The following is a 22,827-nucleotide window of genomic DNA, read 5'->3' as shown; positions in this document are numbered from 1 at the left end:
TTTTATTTTTTTAATAATTAAAGATATATTTTTTAATAATATTGTGATTTTTTTATTTTTTAAAAAATATTTAAAAGTATTAAAAAATACATATATGAAAAAGTGAAAAACCTAAAAAAAAAAAAAAAAAAAATTACTAATCCTATAACTGACGAGCTATCCAACGGAAGCTAAGACTGCGTTTTTTGTATTCATGTGTTATCATCATTACATGCCATCCGCAGTAAGAAGGAATTGAAGCAAGTCCTTCAAAGGAATCATAGATAATATGAGAATGAGGCGGTAGAATATCTCACTATTATTTATTATTTTATTATTATTTTTTATCTATTTTTTATAATTATTTAATATTTTATTCTTATTTTTTTATTATTTTTTTACTATTATTTATAAAATATCGAAGAATATCTCACTATTCAAACGCAACAGAATAACACCTTTGTTTTGTTTATTATGTCTTTACTTGTGCGCTGAATGTTTTGAATTGGGAAGTTTACAGAGCAATAATGCTTTATTTTAATTTCGTATTATTTTGTTACCTATCATTACAAATTATTTTGTTTTTCCTTTGTTCTTATTTCATTAATTGTACTGGAACAGTGCAGAAGTTGCTGCTTATTTTAATATATATTTTGTTTTTACGTCTAGAATATATGGTGGTGGTCACCATATATTCAAGGATTGGTCACCACCAGCCACCAAAAAAAAAAAAAAAAAAAAAAAATTCTATTGCTCTAAAAAAATGAGCGGAATAGGTACTCATGAGGCATCAGAGTAGTATGGTGAATATTTCAAAATTGTGGGACTCGGTTGTTTTGGGAATTTTGCTTCAATTCAAATGAGACCCTTACGTGTTGTCATCAAATAATAGCATGGTGATTGCCATAATTCCTAAAGGAATAGGAATACCCGGCCATCCCGCAAACCAAATGTACCCTTATCCTATATTTGGATGTCAAAATCACCACAATTCGTCTCAAATTAATCATTAATGAAAATCCACTAGCTATTTTTTCAACTTATTATAAAAAGTTAAACCCATCTCAACCCACTTCATACATTTAAATACATATTTCAATATATTTATATTCAAACACATCTCGATGGAATTCAAAAAATACTACTATTTGGATGCTGAGGTGACTCAATATCCAAACGCAACCTAAGTGTTGAAGGAATATGTTCCTCAATATTATATATCTATAAAGATATATATGGCCTTGCATAAGTCTTATTATTGAAAATCTCAATTTTTTGTATTCTTCTTTGATGGTTACTATCTAAATTTGTCTTACTTGCTGAGCATGTAGGAAGCTAGAGAGATCTCATTGACTCAGGTTCAAGCTTTTTCTAAGCCTGTGATTGTCAAGTGCAAAGAGGTGAATAACTTAGCGAGGCTATGATTTGTCTCTTTTTTCTTAATAGATGCTACAAATTATTGCTATTTTTTCACCAATTTCTCTATATTTGATTCGTTGCTCATGGAACTGATTGGAAGACTCCACGATTTGTGACTGCTCGCTTTTCTTTTCAGGCTATCAGAAAACGTCTCAGCGCCATCAATGAATCTCGTGCTCAAAAGCGGAAGGTGATGAACTGAGTTTCTCAGCTATTATTGGCTTTCAGGAAACAATATACTTTAGCCCGTTTTCCTACTTGCATGCTTCCAAACGAATGTGTATTTTTAGTGTGATATCTCACTGGGTGATCAGGTTTTTCAGATTTTGAAATATTGTAATGAAATTTAAGATCATATGATGTTCTTCCTCTGCAGGCTGGTCAGGTTTATGATGTGCCTCGTTCTGGTTAGAATAATATTACTCGACATCCTAACTTTTATCATCTTTTTATTATTTTATGATGTAACATTAGGTAATTGAAAATTATATATTATATTTTATTTATAAATCTATCATCTAATACTACATCATAAAATGATGAAAATATGATAAAAATTAAGATGATAAATAAATTTTCTTCTGGTTCACGTGAGTTAACTAAACATGGCATCTTTCCTGAACAAAGAGCATGCGCTGAAGACTTTCGGAAGAAATGGATTGAGGTATACGTCATCTGTTCTCTCTCAACAACTTGCCTGTACTTTAATATTTGATAAAATTTGTCTTTTTTATTTTTGAGGATTATGTATGTTTATTCACATCAACCGGGAGATGTGTACTATATTTTTATTCCATCATCAATTTTTTCTTTATTTTGCTGTGTACTTGGGCTATGCATATTCATTAGATTTATAAAACTTTTATTTTACTTACAATTATTTTTAGTTAACTAACCAAGGGAGGGGCTATGGTTCAACATGGGTTAGCTAATAGGCGTACGTTGTCCTATTCACCATTGTATAAGCTTCTTTGGGTTCCAGTGGACTTGTCAAGGGTTACAAGTCATGCAACAACGTGTTCCAATATTACTTACGCGTTTTATTTATGTTTTATCTCAAGGTACTTTGATAGGCTTTTATTACCCGGCCTAGGGGTTGACTCAAGTGGTAAAGGTCTTGGACTTGAGGTATACTCTCTCTAGATCTAAAGTTCAAATCTTCTTGGGTGCAAACAATCTCTAAGAGTCATTAGACTGAGAGAATTTCTCTTTGAATTACATGAAGTGCACTTGTGAGAAACTCATTTCCGAGAGTTTATGCACTCCCGAGATTAGTCAGGACGTTGTTCCTGAACATCTGGTGTCAATATAGCAAAAACTTTGATAGGTTGTTATTATACTCCTTACGATATTCTTAGAATGGATGGAATACTTTGTAATACAAAACTAAGTAAATTGCAGCTGTTCAACTCCATCATTGAGCTTGAAATTTATGAAAAATAAGTCCAGTGTTAGAAATTCTTTTAGGCAAGTAGTGAAGGGACCATGATGCACTTGCCACTTTTAAATATTATGGTGATTCATAATAGTCTCTATGTTACTCTCTGTCACATTACTAGCAAAAATAAATACTGTAGAGAGTGTGCTTCTAATCAAACTATGGTTAAGAATTTTTGTTGAAGTTATTTTGCTCTCTTCATTTTCTCTTCGTACACTTTTATCTTTTTTATGTTGGTATCCATGTTTCTTTGATCTTTGATCTTTGAAGTTGGTATCCATGTTTCTTTGAATGATATTTACTAGAAAAAATTAAGAAATATGTTATGAATATTTAAATGATATTTACTAGATTTCTTATAAGACTGAATAATTATATTATGAAATGAAACATATTTTAAGAATTGGGATTTTTTATGACTTATTTAAAATAGCCCAAGAATTCTACTGGATTATAATATATTATTAGTATTTAAGTAATTTAAATATCAGGATTTATTAATTATGGTATTAAACAAAAGATTTATTTGACTATCTTTTAGATTGTGAATTTAATTAAATAGGATATTAGTACATATTGTTTCTAAACAAATTTAGTGATAGTTAATACAGCGTATAAGTGACGAGCTACGAAGTAAGATTCAAGAAGAAGCGCAGCGAGGTAAGTAATTTGATCACAAATTAAAATCATCACAGTTTAACTTATATAAATTATTATTAGCACCAATTCTTTGACAACCATTTTTTATATATCACTCATGTCATATACAAACATGTCATCCAACATAACATATGATCATGTCATTCCGCATAATGTTCAGATTCAGAAATTATAATTATATATGTATTATGCCATGCATCTCATGTGCATAAGACACGTAAACTATCTTAAGTTCAAGTACAAGATCAGATTAGATCTGTTAATCAAATGGTCATTTAGATGCATGGTACCAATGCAATTCAGATTAGGGTGGATGTGCAAGCCATGGACTCAAGCGTGATCCACCATAATATGCCAGAATACTATCAGCGGCTCCTATCGCAACTGCAAGACCTGGGGTCGGTGCACAACCTCGCACACAAGGTTAAGTGTATTGGCCAGTCATATCAGTCAGTTACGTCAGATCAATCAGTTAATTCAGATAAATCATTCATGCATAACATAAACTTCAGTATGAGCAGTCATGAATTTTAAACTCTCAGCATGAAAACTTTTATGAAAACATTATCTTTATTATGTTTACGTTGTGATGGATTTCTTAGTGAGTCTTCGACTCATTTTAGTTTGTCTTCATGTTTTTAACCACCAAAGTGAGGATAATGAACAGGAGCAGGCAGGCCAAGATTAGAATGAGCAGTTGATTTAGTTTCAGACATTCTAAAATAAAATTACTTTTATGACATAAATTTTACTCAATTTATTCATTTAATATTTTTGAAAGACATTTTATTCGACATTTTTTTCTACAAAATAAATTCTAGTTTTAGTTATTAACTATGAGATCTTTTGCCGGGTTTATTTTATGAAAAACACGTAACACTCATAGCCTATAGGAAATGGGTGTTACATGAATGTAAAGGGGTTGAATGAGATCAACAAACGCCTTAGAAGTAGATCTTCATTGAGACAATGGAAAGTAGACATTATATGTTTGCAGGAAACGAAGCTAGAGTTTATCACAAGAAGAACTATACAAAGTATTTGGACCTGTCAGTATGTAAGATGGTTTTACTTACCTTCACAGGGGGTTCTGGGGGATATTTTGGTGATGTGGGACAAGAGAGTAGTGGAGAACATAAATGAATTTGTGGGAGAATACTCGATGGGGTGTTCCTTTAAAAATTCTATAGATGGTTTTGCATGGGCTTTTACAGGGGTTTATGGCCCTAACTTAGATTGCGAGCGACGATTGCTTTGGGATGAATTGGCAAGCATATGTACTTGGTGGGAGGTCCCTTAGTGTATTGGTGGAGATTTTAATATGACAAGATTTCCTAGCAAAAAGTAGGGGCATGAGAGACAAAACTGTGCAATGGTGGAATTCTCAAATCTAATATTTGAGTTAGACCTTATGGACTTACCTCTCATGGGTGGAGAGTATATTTGGTCTAATAATCAAGTTTGGTCAAGGCTGGACGGATTCCTTATATCTCCTTCATGAGAAATGCAATTTCTAGATTCTTGTCAGAAAAGACTTCCTTGAGTTTGCTCTGATCACTTTCCCATAATGCTAGATTGTGGAGGAATTCCAGGGGTAGAAGACCATTCAAATTCGAGAATATGTGGCTAAATACGGGAGGGTTTGTGGAATTGGTGAGACAATGTTAGAATTCTTATCAACTAAAGGGTACTCCGAGCAAAGTATTGGCTGGAAAATTGAAGGCTTTGAAAATGGATTTAAAGAAATGAAATGAACAGGTATTTGATAATGTAACCTTACAAAAAAAGAATCTAATACATGAACTACAAAGTTTGGAGGGTGTTGAAGTGGAGAACGAACGCAAAGGACAAGTTGAAGTTGATTATTTTTCTCTCTAATAGGCTCCGCGAAGATGGGATGAACTATACAAATTGAGTTACTTCTTAAGTGAACCAAAGACAAAGGACCCAACACGCACTTCTCCAATTCCAAAGACCTGAACCAACCCAACAAAAGAGAAACTATCCCCATCGGCCCATAAACTCACACCAGTACAGATGAAGGAAAAAAGGAAAATGGTGTTTCTTATGACTGATTAAAAATGCAAGGTCATAATTATCATGTAAACCAAAGACAAAACCATAAGGGTATAAGTATTTCGAGATCTTAATTAGCTTTTTGCAGGTTTTTGAAAAATTCTCTATAAATCTTGTTTGAAGATGCTTGATTGATTTATTGTAAAATAAAAATTGCTGTTAAACAAGTCATAATTAAGTACTCTATTGAGCTTTATATTACTGCAAAAGACACCTGGCATTTGACAATCACTGATCAGCAAACAATTTTTTTTGTTTAGCAGCCAACTAGCTAGCTCCACCTCCGTCGATAACACTTGATAATAATGTTTTAAGGAGTGGTCCACTTTTTTTACAAAGATCTGTGTTAGAGCATATCTATTTGAGGCATGTACAAATCATTTCTTTATAAATATTATCCAAAAATATTTATTCAAACAACTCATAGTTCAATGGAGTTTTAGAATAGACTCTCACCTACAAATACCACTCAAACATCCATATTCCTGCAAAAATACTTGACAATTAATCAAATCACACAACATTTAACAATTTATAGCCAAGCTCCAACTTGGCTGATAATCCTTTCAAGTGCCTCATGTTGGATCCCTTAATGATTCGAGTAGCTCCAAGACACGAGTCCCAAGATCTGGTCTCCTTTTTCTGTAATTGTCAGAACACATCAGTGCCAATTCAGCCAAAGATTGAGCAACCTCCAATGGCCAACGTCCAGCCGAAGGATCCAAAAGGGATTCAAAATTGCCTGCAAGTAAGGCAGAGTTGACTTCATCTACTATAGAGTAGGGTGGTGATTTCCCTGTCAACAATTGCAGTAAAATGATTCCAAAGGAGTAAACATCTGACTTCACAGTAAGAACTCCTCTTTGAAGAAATTCAGGATCTAAGTAAGGCAAAGTTCCCTTTGGGACAGTGTTATGACTCAGTGTTACACTGTCACTTGAACTTCGATCGCGGCTTAACACACGGCAAATTCCAAAGTCACTAAGTTTACATACATAGTTGGAATCAAGGAGAATATTGGCTGGTTTCAAATCTCCATGCACTATGGTGCGAGGTCGAGTACTGGAATGAAGATACACGAGGACAGAGCATAGCTCTATGGCGATCCGTAGTCGAGTTTGCCATGACAATGGAGGACTGTTGTCCTTGCATTTGAGTCGATCTTCAAGACTTCCATTAGGAAGATATTCATAGATGAGTGCAAAAGCTTCGGGGCAAGATCCAATGAGTTTCACAAGATTGGGGTGCCTCAACTGACCCAATACATTAACCTGATATATATATATATATATATATATATATATATATATGTATACAACCAATATTAAATTTAAGATCAAATTATTCAACCAAAATTTTTGACATCAAAATACTATCATTGATACTTTTTCAAAACTTTTTTTTATTGAAAATGTCTCCAAACATGCTAACTTATTTAAGTAAAATATTTTTCTGATCTAAACAACTCTTGTGTTTTTCAATTAATGCATATACAAACCTCCATTTGGAACTCTTGGGAGCCTTGGGAGCCATGAGAATGTAACATCTTTATAGCTACCTCAGTTTGGAGGCGACCTATATAAATGTTACCATATCCTCCTTGTCCAATTTTCTGGGATTCATGAAATCCTTGAGTAACTTCTGCAATTTTAGAAAGGGAGAATTCAGGTAGCTCGAGCATGTGTCCATTTGAGTCCTCTTCTTTTTTCTTTAGCCCTTCAGCTTCTTTCAGTGCATGATCACGCTCCATCTGCAATTCATCCCTTTCTTTCTGTAACTCTGCAAGTTGGCTCTTTAATGATGTTTCCTGTTCTTTGGAAATCCATAGTTCTTCTATGTAGTTGTCTCTCTGATTCTCTGCATCTTGGGCCTATTGATCAGATTATTAGCAATTTCTGTAAGATTTAAAAAGCTTACAATTTTATTGTTTTCAAGCATATACGTTAAATACATGTAGAAAACTCTAAACATAAGTCCCATATTCCTACACACTACTTAAAAATATATAATTTTACTCTTTTGCCCTCATATTTTCACGAAATACGAGGGTATTAGTCATGTAAAATGCACTGTTTTTTTGCAAAACGTGTAATGAAGAGTATAAAGAAAACCCCCATGAATTCAAAGCGTTGAAGAAGTTTACTTATAAGTAGCAGAACTCGTAGCTAAAAAGCTTACTCTTCGTATAGCGTCAATCATATATCCCTCTGCTCTTTGACGCACGAGTGCCTCTTTTTTTAAAGCTGCCATCGCTTGTTGAAGCTGCTCTTCTAAGCTCCGCTCCTGCTATGATCCATATAACCTTTAATTTCAAAGCCTTGTCGTGTTTTATACCCATTTGATTATTGATTGATTCAGATGAATAATACAAATGAGAAATGTTAAACAATTTGCAAACACAAATAGAATGTAACAGAATGCTTTGCACATACCACAACATTGTGAGCTCCATTAGAAGAAGTTGATATGTTACTTGAACTGGAAATCAACCTCGGACTTTGTTGCACAACTGAAGGAGCGAGATCCAGAGTAGAAGAGCTTCTTGAATAATCCAAAGCTGCCGGCGGAGAGATTGAGCAGCTATACTGCAATGCTTTGCCATTTCTATCATTCCATCCATTTAGAGTTATTTCAACCGGTCTTGTGGGAGAGCGTGCTGAGTAACTAGAATCCCCAGGACTCGCTGGAGATGAAAGCTCTTTAGAACGTTCCGGGAAAGAAGCAATTAGAGCAGCCAGAGGAGTGCTCCTATTGCGCCCAACCGTAACAGACCGTAATTTGGGGAAGTCTGAGCATTCAATTAAGGGACTGCCGACCCTGTTGTTGTACCCCGAAGGACCAGACCGTGATCTATTTAGGTTTGATTGTCCAGTTTCAGTGTCTGTTGCACTTGCTTCCCTATTTTGGCACGCTACTTCCATCAGGAGAATGATGATGATCACATAGAAAGAAAGGATTTTGAAGTGTTTGAGATGGGGATGAAAGTTAAATAAAATATTATTTTTTAATATTATTATTATTTTAGTAATTGAAAAATATGAATTGTTTATTATATTTTATATGAAAATTTAAAAAATTTATAATAATGAAATACTTTTTGTATCCAAAAGGAGTTAAGGCTGCATTTAAACGTTGAACTCTTTATACATAATAATGAGTTGAGATGGTAGAGTAAATTCTGTGAGATTCACTTAAAATGAGTTTAAATGTGTTTTGATATTAAGATAAGTTTAGATGTATTTATGAGAAGTTGAAAAAAATTGTGAAACTCCCATATAAAAAGGTTTTGAGTTGAGATGAATTTAACAATTTGAGAGTTATGTGTTTGAATGCTAGACTTAACTTAAAAAGATGAATTTAGATGTATTATGACACATAGAAAGAGGAAGAGGAAGATTTCGAAGTGTTTGCCATAGCGTTTACATATCAACTTTTAAACTTTCTTCAACTTTGAAAAACATAAAGCATGATCCAAGAGTAATAAAGTATCATATTTGCAAAAGAATATGTATAGACCACATCATTAAAAATTGAGGCAGAACTACAAAACAGAAAGGTAGCAAAAGAATGACATATTTGCAAGTGTAATTGACAAAAGTTTGGAAGCTGCAAACCTGGTAAATATGAGGTGGCCCTTGCAAATGACTTGTACTTGACACGAGAGAGGTGCAGTTTTACACACATACTTCGCTTTCTTAGACCCCACTTCCACTTTTCTGCAAAATGGAGCAGTAATTAAGCTATATATCAATCCAAATGTCAAAAGCATGCACATGATCATGCTGAATAAACCAGAGAGAGACATTTCAGCCTCTACAAAATCCTCAAAATTCTCAGGCAGCAAGTTTTCACATCACACCAGAAGTGTGTTTAGTATGAGGTAATTTACAGATAGACCTAAATCTTTGCATATTCCAAAAAATAAGAAAATATTTTAACCAGAAAGAAATTACATACAAATAAACTTACAAACTGATATGACTTAATATAATACGTCAGATTGTAAAGTTATTTTTATTATAAAGTAGATATAACGAATTCTATAAAACCACATCATTTTATGGGTTTGTCTTGTATAATCTTTTTATTTCTGTAACAATTTTTTAAAGAGAGAAAGAGAAAGACACAGAAAGAGTATCCAGTACAATATTTGACAATATTCTTAAATATTACCTTTTATAGTGATTGGCCGATGTTGATCCTATGACAAGCTTCCTGATCCCATATTTAGAGATGAGTTTTACGATTCCCTCCCTAATAGAGTTCATTTCAATGGTTTGCGTTTGTGCCTGTACCTATATTATTTTGAAACACCACAGAAAAAAGGTCAGAAAACTGATCAGCACTCCTCACTGTTCCAATCCAGACGATCGAGAAGGATTAAAGATGCACATGAGAAGAATTTATACCCCCTTTTGTTGGCAGAAAACAAAGTATTCCTCCATGATTGCATGCATACTTTGTGTACCACTTTCCAGGCGTTCTCTGACCTTCCTTTCCGTCATTAAGCTTCGCACTGATCAAGTACATGAAGAGAAGACGACGACTCAAATAACTCCAAAACTACTTCATAAATAATAAATACATGTGGACTCCAACGTGCTGCATGTTAATTCGGTTAAGGATCATCAAGTTTTTTCAGAGATAGATAAAACTATATAACTTGCCTAAAGGGAACAGCTTTGCAGGCTTGTGAACATGAATGATGCAAATCCTGCTTCCTCGGACGTTGTTCTCTATGGCCCAAGACAGGATTGATTTGCAGTCTTTCACATCTTTTCCCACCGCAACGTAGGTGATCATATCCTGATCAGCCATGAAATTTCCTCAAGTGATCTTATGCCTACTACTCGCCATATACATATATACACACACACATATATATATATATATATATATATATATGCACTTCATTTTTTGTGAAAAGCACAAAAGTCCGACATGCAGCCAGAAATCATGTAAAATTATTACATTTCAAAGACTTTTGTAGTTCAAATTAGTCTGAACACATTTTCTACTTAACGCATGGACTTGTTTGGATTAAAAAAACATTCTCAATTTATTTTATCTTATCTAAAAATTATAATTTTTCCATATTTTCAAACAAAATATAATAGACAATTCAACGTTTTCAAATCTAAAAATAAAAATAATGTTAAAATATAATATTCTAATAATATTTTATTCAACTTTAATTCTCATCATCTCATTTCATCTTATCTCAATTTAACTCAATTCATTATTCAAACCTCACAATTTTGCTTAGTAAGAACTTGTGTGTTAAGTACTTGTGCCAAGATACATTTTTCTTAAAAATAATTTTTATACCCATAAAATAACTATACATAGATATATAAAATGTTTAGTTGCTGGAGTGGGTTTATCTCATTCCAAACTAATCAATATTGACGAGACTCATTATGTTTTTAATTTTATATAAAAAGTTAAAGTTCATCTCAATCTATTTCATATATTTAAACGTATATCTCAACTTATTTACATTTAAATACATTTTAATGAGATGTATAAAATATTATTATTTATATAATATAAATTCAGATAATTTGATGTCACCTCGATATCAATATATATATAAAAATAAAAATAAAAAAAGACAATCAAAGACCAAACCGAAGAAGCTACATGTGTGCGTAGACTCTGAAATCGTCAAAGTCCGGTGATTATCTAGCTGTATGTATGCATGCATGTGCTCTTACAGTCAGCTTTTGATTGATAATTGCAACTACCCAACCCGTGTCCCGCCCGCGTAATATTTTTTTATAGGAAAATAATTTGCATAATATTTAAGATCAACAGTTGAGTAGAATAACTCATAAAATTTAAGTAAAATTTTGATAATGATTTGAATTGAGTTGAATTGAGTTGAAATAAAAGTTAAAAGTTAAATAAAATATTGTTAGAATATTATTTTTTAATAATATTATTATTTTAAAATTTAAAAAAAAATTAAATTATTAATTATATTTTGTGTGAAAATTTAAGAAAATTGTAATGATTAGACGAGATAAATTAAGATAAGTTAAAAACTATTTTTATATCCAAATCATCTTTTTTAATATTACTCATTCTAAAATTTTATTATTATTATTATATAAATGCAGCTAGCTAGCTGGCTTGGCAGGAAAGTTCTCAACATTCAAACATGTTAGTGAAGTCAGATATGACAATTGCACTTTTATCTAGCAATTAGTGTTGATCCTGTCCCTGATCGGGCTTCTAGTCTCTCCACAAATTTATATATTTTGTCGTATTCATTACATAATATATTACAAGTAGGAATCTCATTGCATTAAAAATACAAGGTTGAAGGACTCGGCAAGTCATCCTTTTTTAGGAGCCAATATGGAAAGCACGGTTGATGAGCATTTAAATGATTGCCTCTTAAACGACCATTATTCTCCATTGTGTTTTTAGAAAGAGAAGTTCTGACTTCTCTCTAAAAAAGTCAAATTCGTTTTATAGGTCTTGCCATTCACTTTCCTCTCTATTTCCTTTTCATTTTCCTTTTTCATTTCTCCTAACTCTCTGTATATATGCTTTCGTGAAAGTATTTTTTTTCTCTCTTTCATCGGTTCAGTTTTTCTCATATCTATTGTACTCCGGCCACTATTAATTGACACGTGCTCCACCACGCCACTCTACAGCTGCCTATCTACTAGAACGACGTGAAACTACAACAAAAATGTTTGTGCGTGGCCCTCCGTTCATGGGCTTCACGTGCCGTCGCTCCCTCACAATTTTGCCTGCTATAGTTTTTTTTAATAATATTTTATTAATTATTATAAAAATAATTTTTATTTTATTTTGGGTTAATAATTTTATTTTATCACATTAAAAGATAAAAATAATAATAATTAGAATGATGATAAACAAAAAAATATTTTATATTCCGTATAATATTTTTCATTTTCTCAAACTACTTAAGATATTAAGATTTGAAAATTTAGACAAACATGCAAATCGGAGAGAAAAAAAGAAAGTAAGATACACTATTTACCATTACTATAGCTTGCAACATGATATATATATATATATATATACACATATATATATATATATATTTATTAGGTAATTTTTGTTCACGGACTCTAATTTGTTATTAGTTTTTTTTTTTTTTTTTTTATAAGAAGTTGTTATTAGTTGAAAAGACATGAAGCGTTAAAAACAGTAAATTATAAAGCTATCTTCAAGAGGAATGAACAGCTTAATTTTAGTAAATTACTAAGTAGTAGAATTTGAGAATAAGCGTGGCATGAAAGAATGTGCCCTTCACCAGTGTGGTGCCTACAAACCTCCAGCGGCATATTGGAACACTTCATTATCTAAAAAAATATTTTTTTAGAGTTTTGAGAGAGAGAGATAAGAGATAAAAAAATTGAATAACAATATTATATATTAAAATATTATTAAAATATAACTTTTATATATAATTTTTATTTTAAAATTTGAAAAAATTGAATTTTTTTGTGTGTTTTTTTAAAATAAGACTTGGTTATGGATAATCGGTTACAATTTGTATTGATCATGTCCTGATCGGGCTTCTAGACTCCTTTTTCTGGTAGATGCTTTGTCCCCTATGCAATATTGGAGGCCCTTAAGCCAGGTAGTAAGTTGAGGCCCAGTGGGCTTTGTGAAGTAGGAAAAATTTCCTTACAGTTAGAATATTGTTTTTTAATATTCTTATTATTTTGAGATTTAAAAAAGCTGAATTGTTTATTATATTTTGTGTGAGAATTTAAAAAAATTGTAATAATGAGATGATATGAGATGAAACCATTTCTATATCCAAACAGGACCTAATTAAGCCATGGGGTAGCTTTCTATTTTGCAAGAGAATTAACTTTCCTTGACATAGTGCAAACCACATGTAAACCACATGTATCTGTTCATCCATTGATGTATATTTGGAAATCCTGAAATTCCAATACCTTTCAGTTTGGACAAGAACAATAGAATATACATAGTAGAAATGTTTTAGTCATAATGAGATTTCATAAAGGTAAACTCACAAGTTGATATGGTTTGATGTGGTACATCTAATTGTAGAATAAATGCAACAACACACATAAAGTCATACCAGTTTATAAATTTACTTTTTTAAAATCTTTTTATAGATGCAATACGTTTCATTCCTCAAATGGTTTAAATATTTGCGGAGGAAGATGTTTGATTTTGGGGGCCGAATTAATATCAAGATAATTATGTGTTTGAGTGCATTATATATGTGTGTATTTGTTTATATATATATATATATATATATATATATATATATACACACACACAAAGAATGCTATCACTAGGTACAAAAAAATATTTTTATCAAAATATTGCAATATGAATTAAACCAAAATCGTTTCACAAAACTTCTTAAGGAAGAAAAAAATGAATTGTTTGAAGGGATTCAAGGAAGGATATAAGAATGACGAGTCTCATGTGGCATTTTTCATGACCACTGGACTGTTATAGTTGCGACCTCGATTCGTGCCACAGTTACTATAATCACGATTAACATCACAATTGAAGTAGTTAAAATATACAGTGATACTATGACAATTTTGATATATGACAAGAATTCCAAATATCATGACAAAACCAAACACATAAATATTTGGTTTCATTGCATTCGAGATGTCATTGTGCAAGATGAGGTAATCTTATAACATATCTTCAGATGATAGTTGATCATCTTACAAAGGCTACTAGTAGAACTATAAACGTATTTTAGGAGTTGGAGACTTAATTAGATTTTATATATGTTGTATTAAGGATACCTTATTGACTTTATTGTACATTTAACACTATTAGTATCTATTGTATAAATGAGATTATTATTTTTATCTCATAAAATAAGTTAATTGAAACTAAGTTAAATGTTACGGGATAAATTCCCCCAATCCAAATGGGCATCTTAGGCCCAGCCCAAAGGGCCATAATCAAAAAGTAAAAAGGAGATAAGGGGGGACAAGAAAAAGCCCGTGTCAGAGAAAAAAAAGAAATGCGACAAAAAATTGAGAAAAATGAGAAAGAGGACAAAACAAGTCAGATACGCAAGGGGATGAAATGATATAAAGTTGAATTTCTCACCAACCGCTAATGGAGCTTAATAAAAAGGGGACTTTAGAACGGCCAAAGGAAGATTACGAAAACACATAAGTCATCTTCAACTTGAGAATAGAGCTCCAACTTTTGCTTCAAATGAGGATTACGAGAACACATCCATATTCCTGCAAGAATAGACTCTCACCTACAACTCATAGAACATTTAATTATTTATAGCCAAGTTCCAACTTGGCTGGTAAGCCTTTCAAGTATCTCCTACTGGATCCCTTAATGATTCAAGTAGCTCCAAGACACCTGTCTCAAGATTTGGTCTCCTTTTTTTTGTTATTGTTAGAATAGATTAGTGCCAATTTAGCCAAACATAGAGCAACCTCAAATGGCCAACATCCAGTCGAAGGATCCAAAAGGGATGCAAAATTGCCTGCAAGTAAGGCAGAGTTGACTTCATCTACTATAGAGTAGGGTGGTGATTTCCCTGTCAACAATTGCAATAAAATGATTCCAAAGTAGTAAACATCTGACTTCACAGTAAGAACTCCTCTTTGAAGAAATTCAGGATCCTTCACAGTAAGAACTTCTGTTTGAAGAAATTCAGGATCTGAGTAAGGCATAGTTCCCTTTGTGATAGTGTTATGACCCAGTGTTACACTGTCACTTGAACTTTGACCGTGACTTTATAAATGAAGTGAGTAAATGTGATATCAATATGAAAAATTAATTTTTTAATGATGGACTCCACTCTTTTATAAATGAAGTGCGCGGTGCTTACACAGCCCATGACTGCATCTAGTATTACTAAAAAAACAGTCAGAAGAAAAGAAAAGAAAATCAGTGCATATGAAGCAAGAATGGAGAAATGCATATTCAAGTGTGAAAAGCTTGTAATAATATACTCAACTCAAAGGTGTTCAAGCGTACTGGAGATTTTTACTCAAAAGTGTGACTGTGAGGATGTTGACCAGTCCCATGTATTATATTGTTATGGGTACTATGCAAAATACTAGCCTGGAGATCTTATATTTTAGTAACCATCGATGATTTAGGGAAACCTTTAATTATTTTTTTTGTTGATAGATTTCTTTCTGGGGGACACTAGGCAGATATATGTGGCATATCTTAGATGATCCTATTTTGAATGATGGATCATGATTAACTACTAGGTGCTCAGGCCGAGCAGCTGCTCAGCTTGAGCACCCAATCTGTAGGTAGAGAAAGGTTACCCTCGTGCATGGCCATAGAATAGTTGTGACCAAGGAGACTTGGTCGAGCAAGCTTAGGCTGAGCATGGCTACCTGCATTCGTGCATCGCGGGATGGTTGCCTACTTAAATGGCTAAGCAAGGGGTGGCCGAGCGGGCTCAAGGATACCCTGCCGATGACAAAGATTGCCGATTGGGCTAGTGATGGCCGTTAGTGGCCTCCCCTATCCACATACGCCACAAGAAAGGCTCCTTTGGGTGCACAACAATATGCACCCGTTGCCCGCTGTGTGAGTGGTCTCGACCACTTGCAATCCTGTGCATGTGGTCGCATGGCAGAGGCTGCCTTTGTGGGGGGTGGTCGGGGACCACTCTGTTGGAAACATATGACACTGGCTCCCTTGTTGGGCCATAGCTGAGTCGTGGCAAGTAGTCTTGACCACGTGCAATCCCGTGCACATTGTCGAATGGTGGAGGCCTCATCCCGGTGGGGTATTTGGGACCACCCAGTCGAAGACAGATTACATCTGTAGTCTGCATGGTGGCCGTTGGCTCCCCTGTTGGGCCATAGCTAGGTTGTGGCCGAGTAGTCTTGACCACTTGCAACCCCGTGCATGTGGTCACATGGCAGAGGTTGCCTCCACAAGGGGGTAGTCGAGGACCACTGCAAAGGCAACAGAAGGCGCCGACGGCCCATGTAGCATTTAAGTGTACAGTACACCCATGGTTTGTGCCCATGGTGAGAAGGTGTTTTCATGTGTGTAATGTTGGGTGCATGTGTGCGTTTAAGTGTGTTATGCACCTAGTTGTATGGGCAAGTAAGGTATTCCCATTTTAACAGTGCTATGAAAGCAATACAATAATGGAGAAATCTTATCTGATCATTGGTAGTCGATTTCGGAAGCCAGGAAATCCTCCAAATTTATGTGTAGGAAATAAATCGAATCCCATAGACGATGCAAAATGTTACTGCCAAAAATCACACAACATGCTAGAATATGAGAAGGAACTATTCCCTGCCCGTAGTGGCGTTTCGGGCATCAATCGGAGTGGTTTGGAGCCTTCTTTAGCGGTCCAGAGTGTTGTACTGTGACCGTACGTACATCCATAACAGTGAATAAGAAAGTAAATGCAAGAAATATCAATGGAGATGGAGCTATAGATTTACGTGGTTCGCACTGAGCCTACATCCACTAGTCATTTAGAGGGTAAATCCACTATAATATATTTTTTACAGTCTCTCATTTCTCTCTGTACGATGGAGTCGGAGAATTATTTTATGGAGACGATTCTTGTCTTTGGAGCTCTCGTCGTGAGGTTGAAGAAGGTAAAGAAGTCTCCTCCTTATCCAGTCTGATCCCTTTTTATCCTGGCCTTAGGAGTGATGAAGAATTTTATTTCACTCCTCACTTGCATGCCTCACTTGCTTTTCTCCCTTTCACCTTTTTCTTTTCTTTTATGTCACCTCTCTATTTTCCCTATAACAGATCCTTTTTCCTTGTCCCCTCAATGTCTCATCTTTGTCACTTCTTCCTCTCTCCTTCTTTTGTTTTCTAATAGTAGCCATTTGATGGGGCTAAGCTTGTTTATTTGAGCTTTTATCCCCTTCAATGACAGTTTGTTAGGCATCCGAGTTGGGGTTTTCTTCACTTTGCTTTTCGTTATCTTTCACATATCATTCTTTTTAAAGCTTATCATTTTTCTGATTGATTTATTTATTATGTATATAAATTTTGGTTTCGAACATAGGAAGCCCAATCAAAACAACAAAGAAGCATTGCTAAAATCCATTTTGACTAATGTGGAATCTCTCATCCGTGGAGCTAAAAAGGAAATTAAATAACGATATACTCACAACTCTTTTACAACCTACTAATATAATAGTGCAACGCCATTAAAAGTACTAAAATTTTCTTGATTTATAAGCTACAATAGTTGTAAAAGAGTTGTAAGTATATCATTGCTCAAAACAACACTAGGGAAGCGGTTGCTCCATCATGTATTTTTGCTTTGCTATAACTCTTGTGCCTAAAGATACAATACTCTTGTCATAGAATTGGTTCTAAAAGAGATGGCCAGGAGTCCTGTAAAAAAGATGAAAATAGCTATGTCTGATTGATTTATGATCTCCTCATGACCATCCATTCATAAAATTTGCATCATCGTCAGATGAGAATGATGTGGGAAGCTTGATGATCTAATTGGGGTGAGTTTTTTTGTCACGTTTTTCTATATACTCATTGTTTTTTGGAAGCAAAAAGTATTACTGCTTGTGGGTATTTGGATTGTAATGTGCGGTTTACATATGGACGTAACAATCTGATTATAAGTATCATTCCTCGCATATCCAATGATTTTGCATTTTTAATGGATAGTTCTTTTGTAGATTATATGGATGTGGCTTTTGTTGTTGTTTACATGTTTTTTTAAAGTAAGTATATGGCTCAACAGAGACCAAATTAAAGCTCAATGGCATCTCTATTTTAGTAAATATATGCTGCATATGATATAACGAGCCACCTGTGCCAGCTGCTTGATATATATAGATGCGGCATTTGGTTTGGTCTATTGTGTTATACATTAACATTTCAATGGCTGATTCAGAACTTCAGGCCGTATACAGGGGAAGATGAGGTAGCACCAACTTGCTGGCTTAGTCATCTCTACGCTGCTTGGCTATGTGAGTTGGAGGTTTATTTCTTCTCAGCCTTTTAGTTTCAATCATTTGTTAGATTATGAAAAATTCTCTATTTTTGTTTGAAGATTTCAGGCTTATCATATAGCAATACTATCCAAAAATATTTTGGAAAAGAAAAAGATTATTCAAACAACTCATAGCTCAATGGAGTTTTCGAATAGACTACTCTCACCTACAAATACCACTCAAACATCCATATTCCTGCAAAAATACTTGACAATTAATCAAATCACACAACATTTAATTCTTTATAGCCAAGCTCCAACTTGCCTGATAATCCTTTCAAGTACCTCCTACTGGATCCCTTAATGATTCGAGTAGCTCCAAGACACCTGTCCCAAGATCTGGTCTCCTTTTTCTGTTATTGTCAGAACACATCAGTGCCAATTCAGCCAAAGATTGAGCAATCTCAACTGGCCAACTTCCAGCTGAAGGATCCAAAAGGGATTCAAAATTGCCTGCATGTAAGGCAGAGTTGACTTCATCTACAATAGAGTAGGGTGGTGATTTCCCTGTCAACAATTGCAGTAAAATGATTCCAAAGGAGTAAACATCTGACTTCACAGTAAGAACTCCTCTTTGAAGAAATTCAGGATCTAAGTAAGGCAAAGTTCCCTTTGGGACAGTGTTATGACTCAGTGTTACACTATCACTTGAACTTTGATCGCGGCTTAACACACGGCAAATTCCAAAGTCACTAAGTTTACATACATAGTTGGAATCAAGGAGAATATTGGCTGGTTTCAAATCTCCATGGACTATGGTGCGAGGGCGAGTACTGGAATGAAGATACCCGAGGACGGAGCATAACTCTATGGCGATCCGTAGTCGAGTTTGCCATGACAATGGAGGACTGTTGTCCTTGCATTTGAGTCGATCTTCAAGACTTCCATTAGGAAGATATTCATAGATGAGTGCAAAAGCTTCGGGGCAAGATCCAATGAGTCTCACAAGATTGGGGTGCCTCAACTGACCCAATACATTAACCTGATATATATATATGTATACAACCAATATTAAATTTAAGATCAAATTATTCAACCAAAATTTTTGAGATCAAAATACTACCATTGATACTTTTTCAAAACTTTCTTATTGAAAATGTCTCCAAACATGCTAACTTATTTAAGTAAAATATTTTTCTGATCTAAACAGCTCTAGTGTTTTTCAATTAATGCATATACAAACCTCCATTTGGAACTCTTGGGAGCCTTGGGAGCCATGAGAATGCAACTTCTTTATAGCTACCTCAGTTTGTAGGCGACCTTTATAAATGTTGCCATATCCTCCTTGTCCAATTTTCTGGGATTCACGAAATCCTTGAGTAGCTTCTGCAATTTTAGAAAGTGAGAATTCAGGCAGCTCGAGAATGTGTCCATTTGAGTCCTGTTCTTTTCTCTTTAGCCCTTCAGCTTCTTTCAGTGCAAGATCACGCTCCATCTGCAATTCATCCCTTTCTTTCTGTAACTCTGCAAGTTGGCTCTTTAGTGATGTTTCCTGTTCTTTGGAAATCCATAGTTCTTCTATGTATTTATCTCTCTGATTCTCTGCATCTTGGGCCTATTGATCAGATTATTAGCAATTTCTGTAAGATTTAAAAAGCTTACAATTGTATTGTTTTCAAGAATATCTGGTGAATGCATGTATTATTCATGTAAAATGCACTATTTTTTTTTGCAAAACGTGTAATGAAGAGTGTAAAGAAAACCCCCATGAATTCAAAGCGTTGATGAAGTTTACTTATAAGTAGCAGAACTCGTAACTAAAAAGCTTACTCTTCGTATAGCGTCAATCATATATCCCTCTGCTCTTTGACGCACGAGTGCCTCTTTTTTTAAAGCTGCCATCGCTTGTTGAAGCTGCTCTTCTAAGCTCTGCTCCTGCTATGATCCATAAAACCTTTAATTTCAAAGCTATGTCGTGTTTTATACCCATTTGATTATTGATTGATTCAGATGAATAATGCCAATGAGAAATGTTAATTAAACATGTTTTAAACATTTAAACATGTTTTGGCATACAAATTTGCAAACACAACATAGAATGTAACAGATCAACGCTTTGCACATACCACAACATTGTGAGCTCCAATAGAAGAAGGTGATCTGTTACTTGAACTGGGAATCAACCTCGGACTTTGTTGCACAACTGAAGGAGCGAGATCCAGAGTAGAGGTGCTTCTTGAATAATCCAAAGCCGCTGGCGGAGAGAGTGAGCAGCTGTACTGCAATGCTTTGCCATTTCTATCATTCCATCCATTTAGAGTTATTTCAACCGGTCTTGTGGGAGAGCTTGCTGAGTAACTAGAATCCCCAGGACTAGTTGGAGATGAAAGCTCTTTAGAACGTTCCGGGAAAGGAGCAATTAGAGCAGCCAGAGTAGAGCTCCTATTGCGCCCAACCGTAACAGACCGTAATTTGGGGAAGTCTGAGCATTCAATTACGGGACTGCCGACCCTGTTGTTGTACCCCGAAGGACCAGACCGTGATCTATTTAGGTTTGATTGTCCAGTTTCAGTGTCTGCTGCACTTGCTTCCCTATTTTGGCACATAGAAGAGGATTTTGAAGTGTTTGCGGTAGTGTTTACACATCTACTTTAGTGTATTTTCTTAATAGAGACGCAAGTTTTTGTCCAAATTTTCCCATCCCCATTTATATTTGCTAGTGTGCTTTCACTTGTTTCATATTAACATAACTTAATTTAACAATTATTTATGTGCTGTTTGGATGATGAGTTGATCAAATGTGATGAGTTGAGATAAAAGTTAAAAGTTGAATAAAATATTTTTAGAATATTATTTTTTAATATTGTTATTGTTTTGAGACTTGAAAAAGTTGAATTGAAAATTTGAAAAAATAGTAATGATAAGATGAGATAAAATACTTCTTATATCCAAACGAACGAAGAGTGACATTGTTTTGCTGTAAAAATTACAGATATGGATTAAAAAAAAAAAAAAGTATTTTTTGGGTATAATTTTTTGCAGCCACGAATTAATAAAAAAGTAGTTAAAAAAAAAAACAAAACAAAAACAAAATGCTCGAGAGTCTAGACCATATTGGTATCATGTGGTGAATAACATTACTGTATAGACCACCTCATTAAAAACTGAGGCAGAACTACAAAACAGAAAGGTAGCAAATGAATTACATATTTAAGCTGCAAACCTGGTAAATATGAGGTGGCCCTTGCAAATGACTTGTACTTGACACGAGAGAGGTGCAGTTTTACACACATACTTCGCTTTCTTAGACCCCACTTCCACTTTTCTGCAAAATGGAGCAGTAATTAAGCTATATATCAATCCAAATGTCAAAAGCATGCACATGATCATGCTGAATAAACCAGAGAGAGACATTTCAGCCTCTACAAAATCCTCAAAATTCTCAGGCAGCAAGTTTTCACATCACATCAGAAGTGTGTTTAGTATGGGGTAATTTACAGATAGACTTAAATCTTTGCATATTTCAAAAAATAGGAAAATATTTTAGCCAAAGGAATTACACACAAATAAACCCTTAAACTGATATGGTTTGATACGATACGTCAGATTGTAAAGTTATTTTTATTATAAAATAGATCTAACGAATTCTATGAAGCAATATCAATTTGTAGGTTTGTTTTATATAATTTTTTTATATCTGTAACAGTTCTCTAGAAAGAGAAAAAGAAAGACACAAAAAAGAGTACCCCAGTACTACATGAATATTTGACAATATTCTTAAATATTACCTTTTATAGTGATTGGCCGATGTTGATCCTATGACAAGCTTCCTGATCCCATATTTAGAGATGAGTTTTAGGATTCCCTCCCTAATAGAGTTCATTTCAATGGTTTGCGTTTGTACCTGTACCTATATTATTTTGAAAACACCATAGAAAAGAGGTCAGAAAACTCAGCACTTAGATGTTCCAATCCAGACGAGAAGAATTAAAGATGCACATGAGAAGAATTTATACCCCCTTTTGTTGGCAGAAAATAAAGTATTCCGTCATGATTGCATGCATAGTTTCCAGGCGTTCTCTGACGACCTTCCTTTCCGTCATCAAGCTTCGCACTGAAGTACATGGAGAGAAGACGACGACTCAAATAACACCAAAACTACTTCATAAATAAATACATGTGCTTTGGAGAGAAGACAATCGACGGTCATGTGGACTCCAAGTCCAACGTGCATGTTAATTCGGTTTATGATCATCAAGTTTTTTCAAAGATAGATATAAATAACTTGCCTAAAGGGAACAGCTTTGCAGGCTTGTGAACATGAATGATGCAA

The 22,827-nt window shown here is 34.2% G+C and overlaps 3 protein-coding genes and 1 long non-coding RNA gene across 7 annotated transcripts; 1 reads left to right on the top strand and 3 right to left on the bottom strand.

The window, feature by feature from the left end:
- Window positions 1-5,807: 5,807 nt before the first annotated feature.
- Window positions 5,808-10,519, bottom strand: LOC121247239 (U-box domain-containing protein 33-like). 4 transcript variants are annotated; one of them, XM_041145618.1, is made up of 9 exons: window positions 10,240-10,518; window positions 9,982-10,088; window positions 9,746-9,867; window positions 9,187-9,288; window positions 8,175-8,470; window positions 8,005-8,111; window positions 7,751-7,858; window positions 7,071-7,442; window positions 5,808-6,843 (listed from the first exon to the last, which is right to left on the bottom strand). In XM_041145618.1, the coding sequence occupies exons 1-9, from the start codon at window positions 10,388-10,390 to the stop codon at window positions 6,148-6,150; spliced, it is 2,061 nt and encodes a 686-aa protein (XP_041001552.1). In that variant the 5' UTR covers window positions 10,391-10,518; the 3' UTR covers window positions 5,808-6,147. The 4 variants fall into 4 exon arrangements, with proteins under 4 accessions (XP_041001552.1, XP_041001553.1, XP_041001549.1 ...); XM_041145619.1 differs by having other exon boundaries at window positions 7,751-7,855; window positions 10,240-10,517; XM_041145615.1 differs by having other exon boundaries at window positions 8,005-8,470; window positions 10,240-10,519.
- LOC121247242 lies at window positions 5,846-18,614 on the top strand. The gene is made up of 5 exons (XR_005937239.1): window positions 5,846-5,857; window positions 12,721-12,725; window positions 14,237-14,241; window positions 17,906-18,057; window positions 18,475-18,614. It is a non-coding gene; the product is annotated as an uncharacterized LOC121247242 (long non-coding RNA).
- A 12-nt stretch (window positions 18,615-18,626) lies between these two features.
- On the bottom strand, window positions 18,627-20,462 carry LOC121247240 (U-box domain-containing protein 33-like). The gene is made up of 3 exons (XM_041145620.1): window positions 20,325-20,462; window positions 19,738-20,109; window positions 18,627-19,536 (listed from the first exon to the last, which is right to left on the bottom strand). Exons 1-3 carry the CDS (start codon window positions 20,394-20,396, stop codon window positions 18,832-18,834), a joined length of 1,149 nt encoding a protein of 382 aa, XP_041001554.1. The 5' UTR covers window positions 20,397-20,462; the 3' UTR covers window positions 18,627-18,831.
- Window positions 20,463-20,602: 140 nt separating this feature from the next.
- On the bottom strand, window positions 20,603-22,627 carry LOC121247241. The gene is made up of 4 exons (XM_041145621.1): window positions 22,511-22,627; window positions 22,283-22,404; window positions 21,718-21,819; window positions 20,603-21,086 (listed from the first exon to the last, which is right to left on the bottom strand). Exons 1-4 carry the CDS (start codon window positions 22,595-22,597, stop codon window positions 20,603-20,605), a joined length of 795 nt encoding a protein of 264 aa, XP_041001555.1. The 5' UTR covers window positions 22,598-22,627.
- Between the last annotated feature and the right edge of the window lie 200 nt (window positions 22,628-22,827).

The sequence above is a fragment of the Juglans microcarpa x Juglans regia genome, chromosome 1S, assembly GCF_004785595.1.
Source record: "Juglans microcarpa x Juglans regia isolate MS1-56 chromosome 1S, Jm3101_v1.0, whole genome shotgun sequence".
Taxonomy (NCBI): Eukaryota; Viridiplantae; Streptophyta; class Magnoliopsida; order Fagales; family Juglandaceae; genus Juglans; species Juglans microcarpa x Juglans regia.
This window is presented reverse-complemented; position numbering and strand designations above follow the sequence as displayed.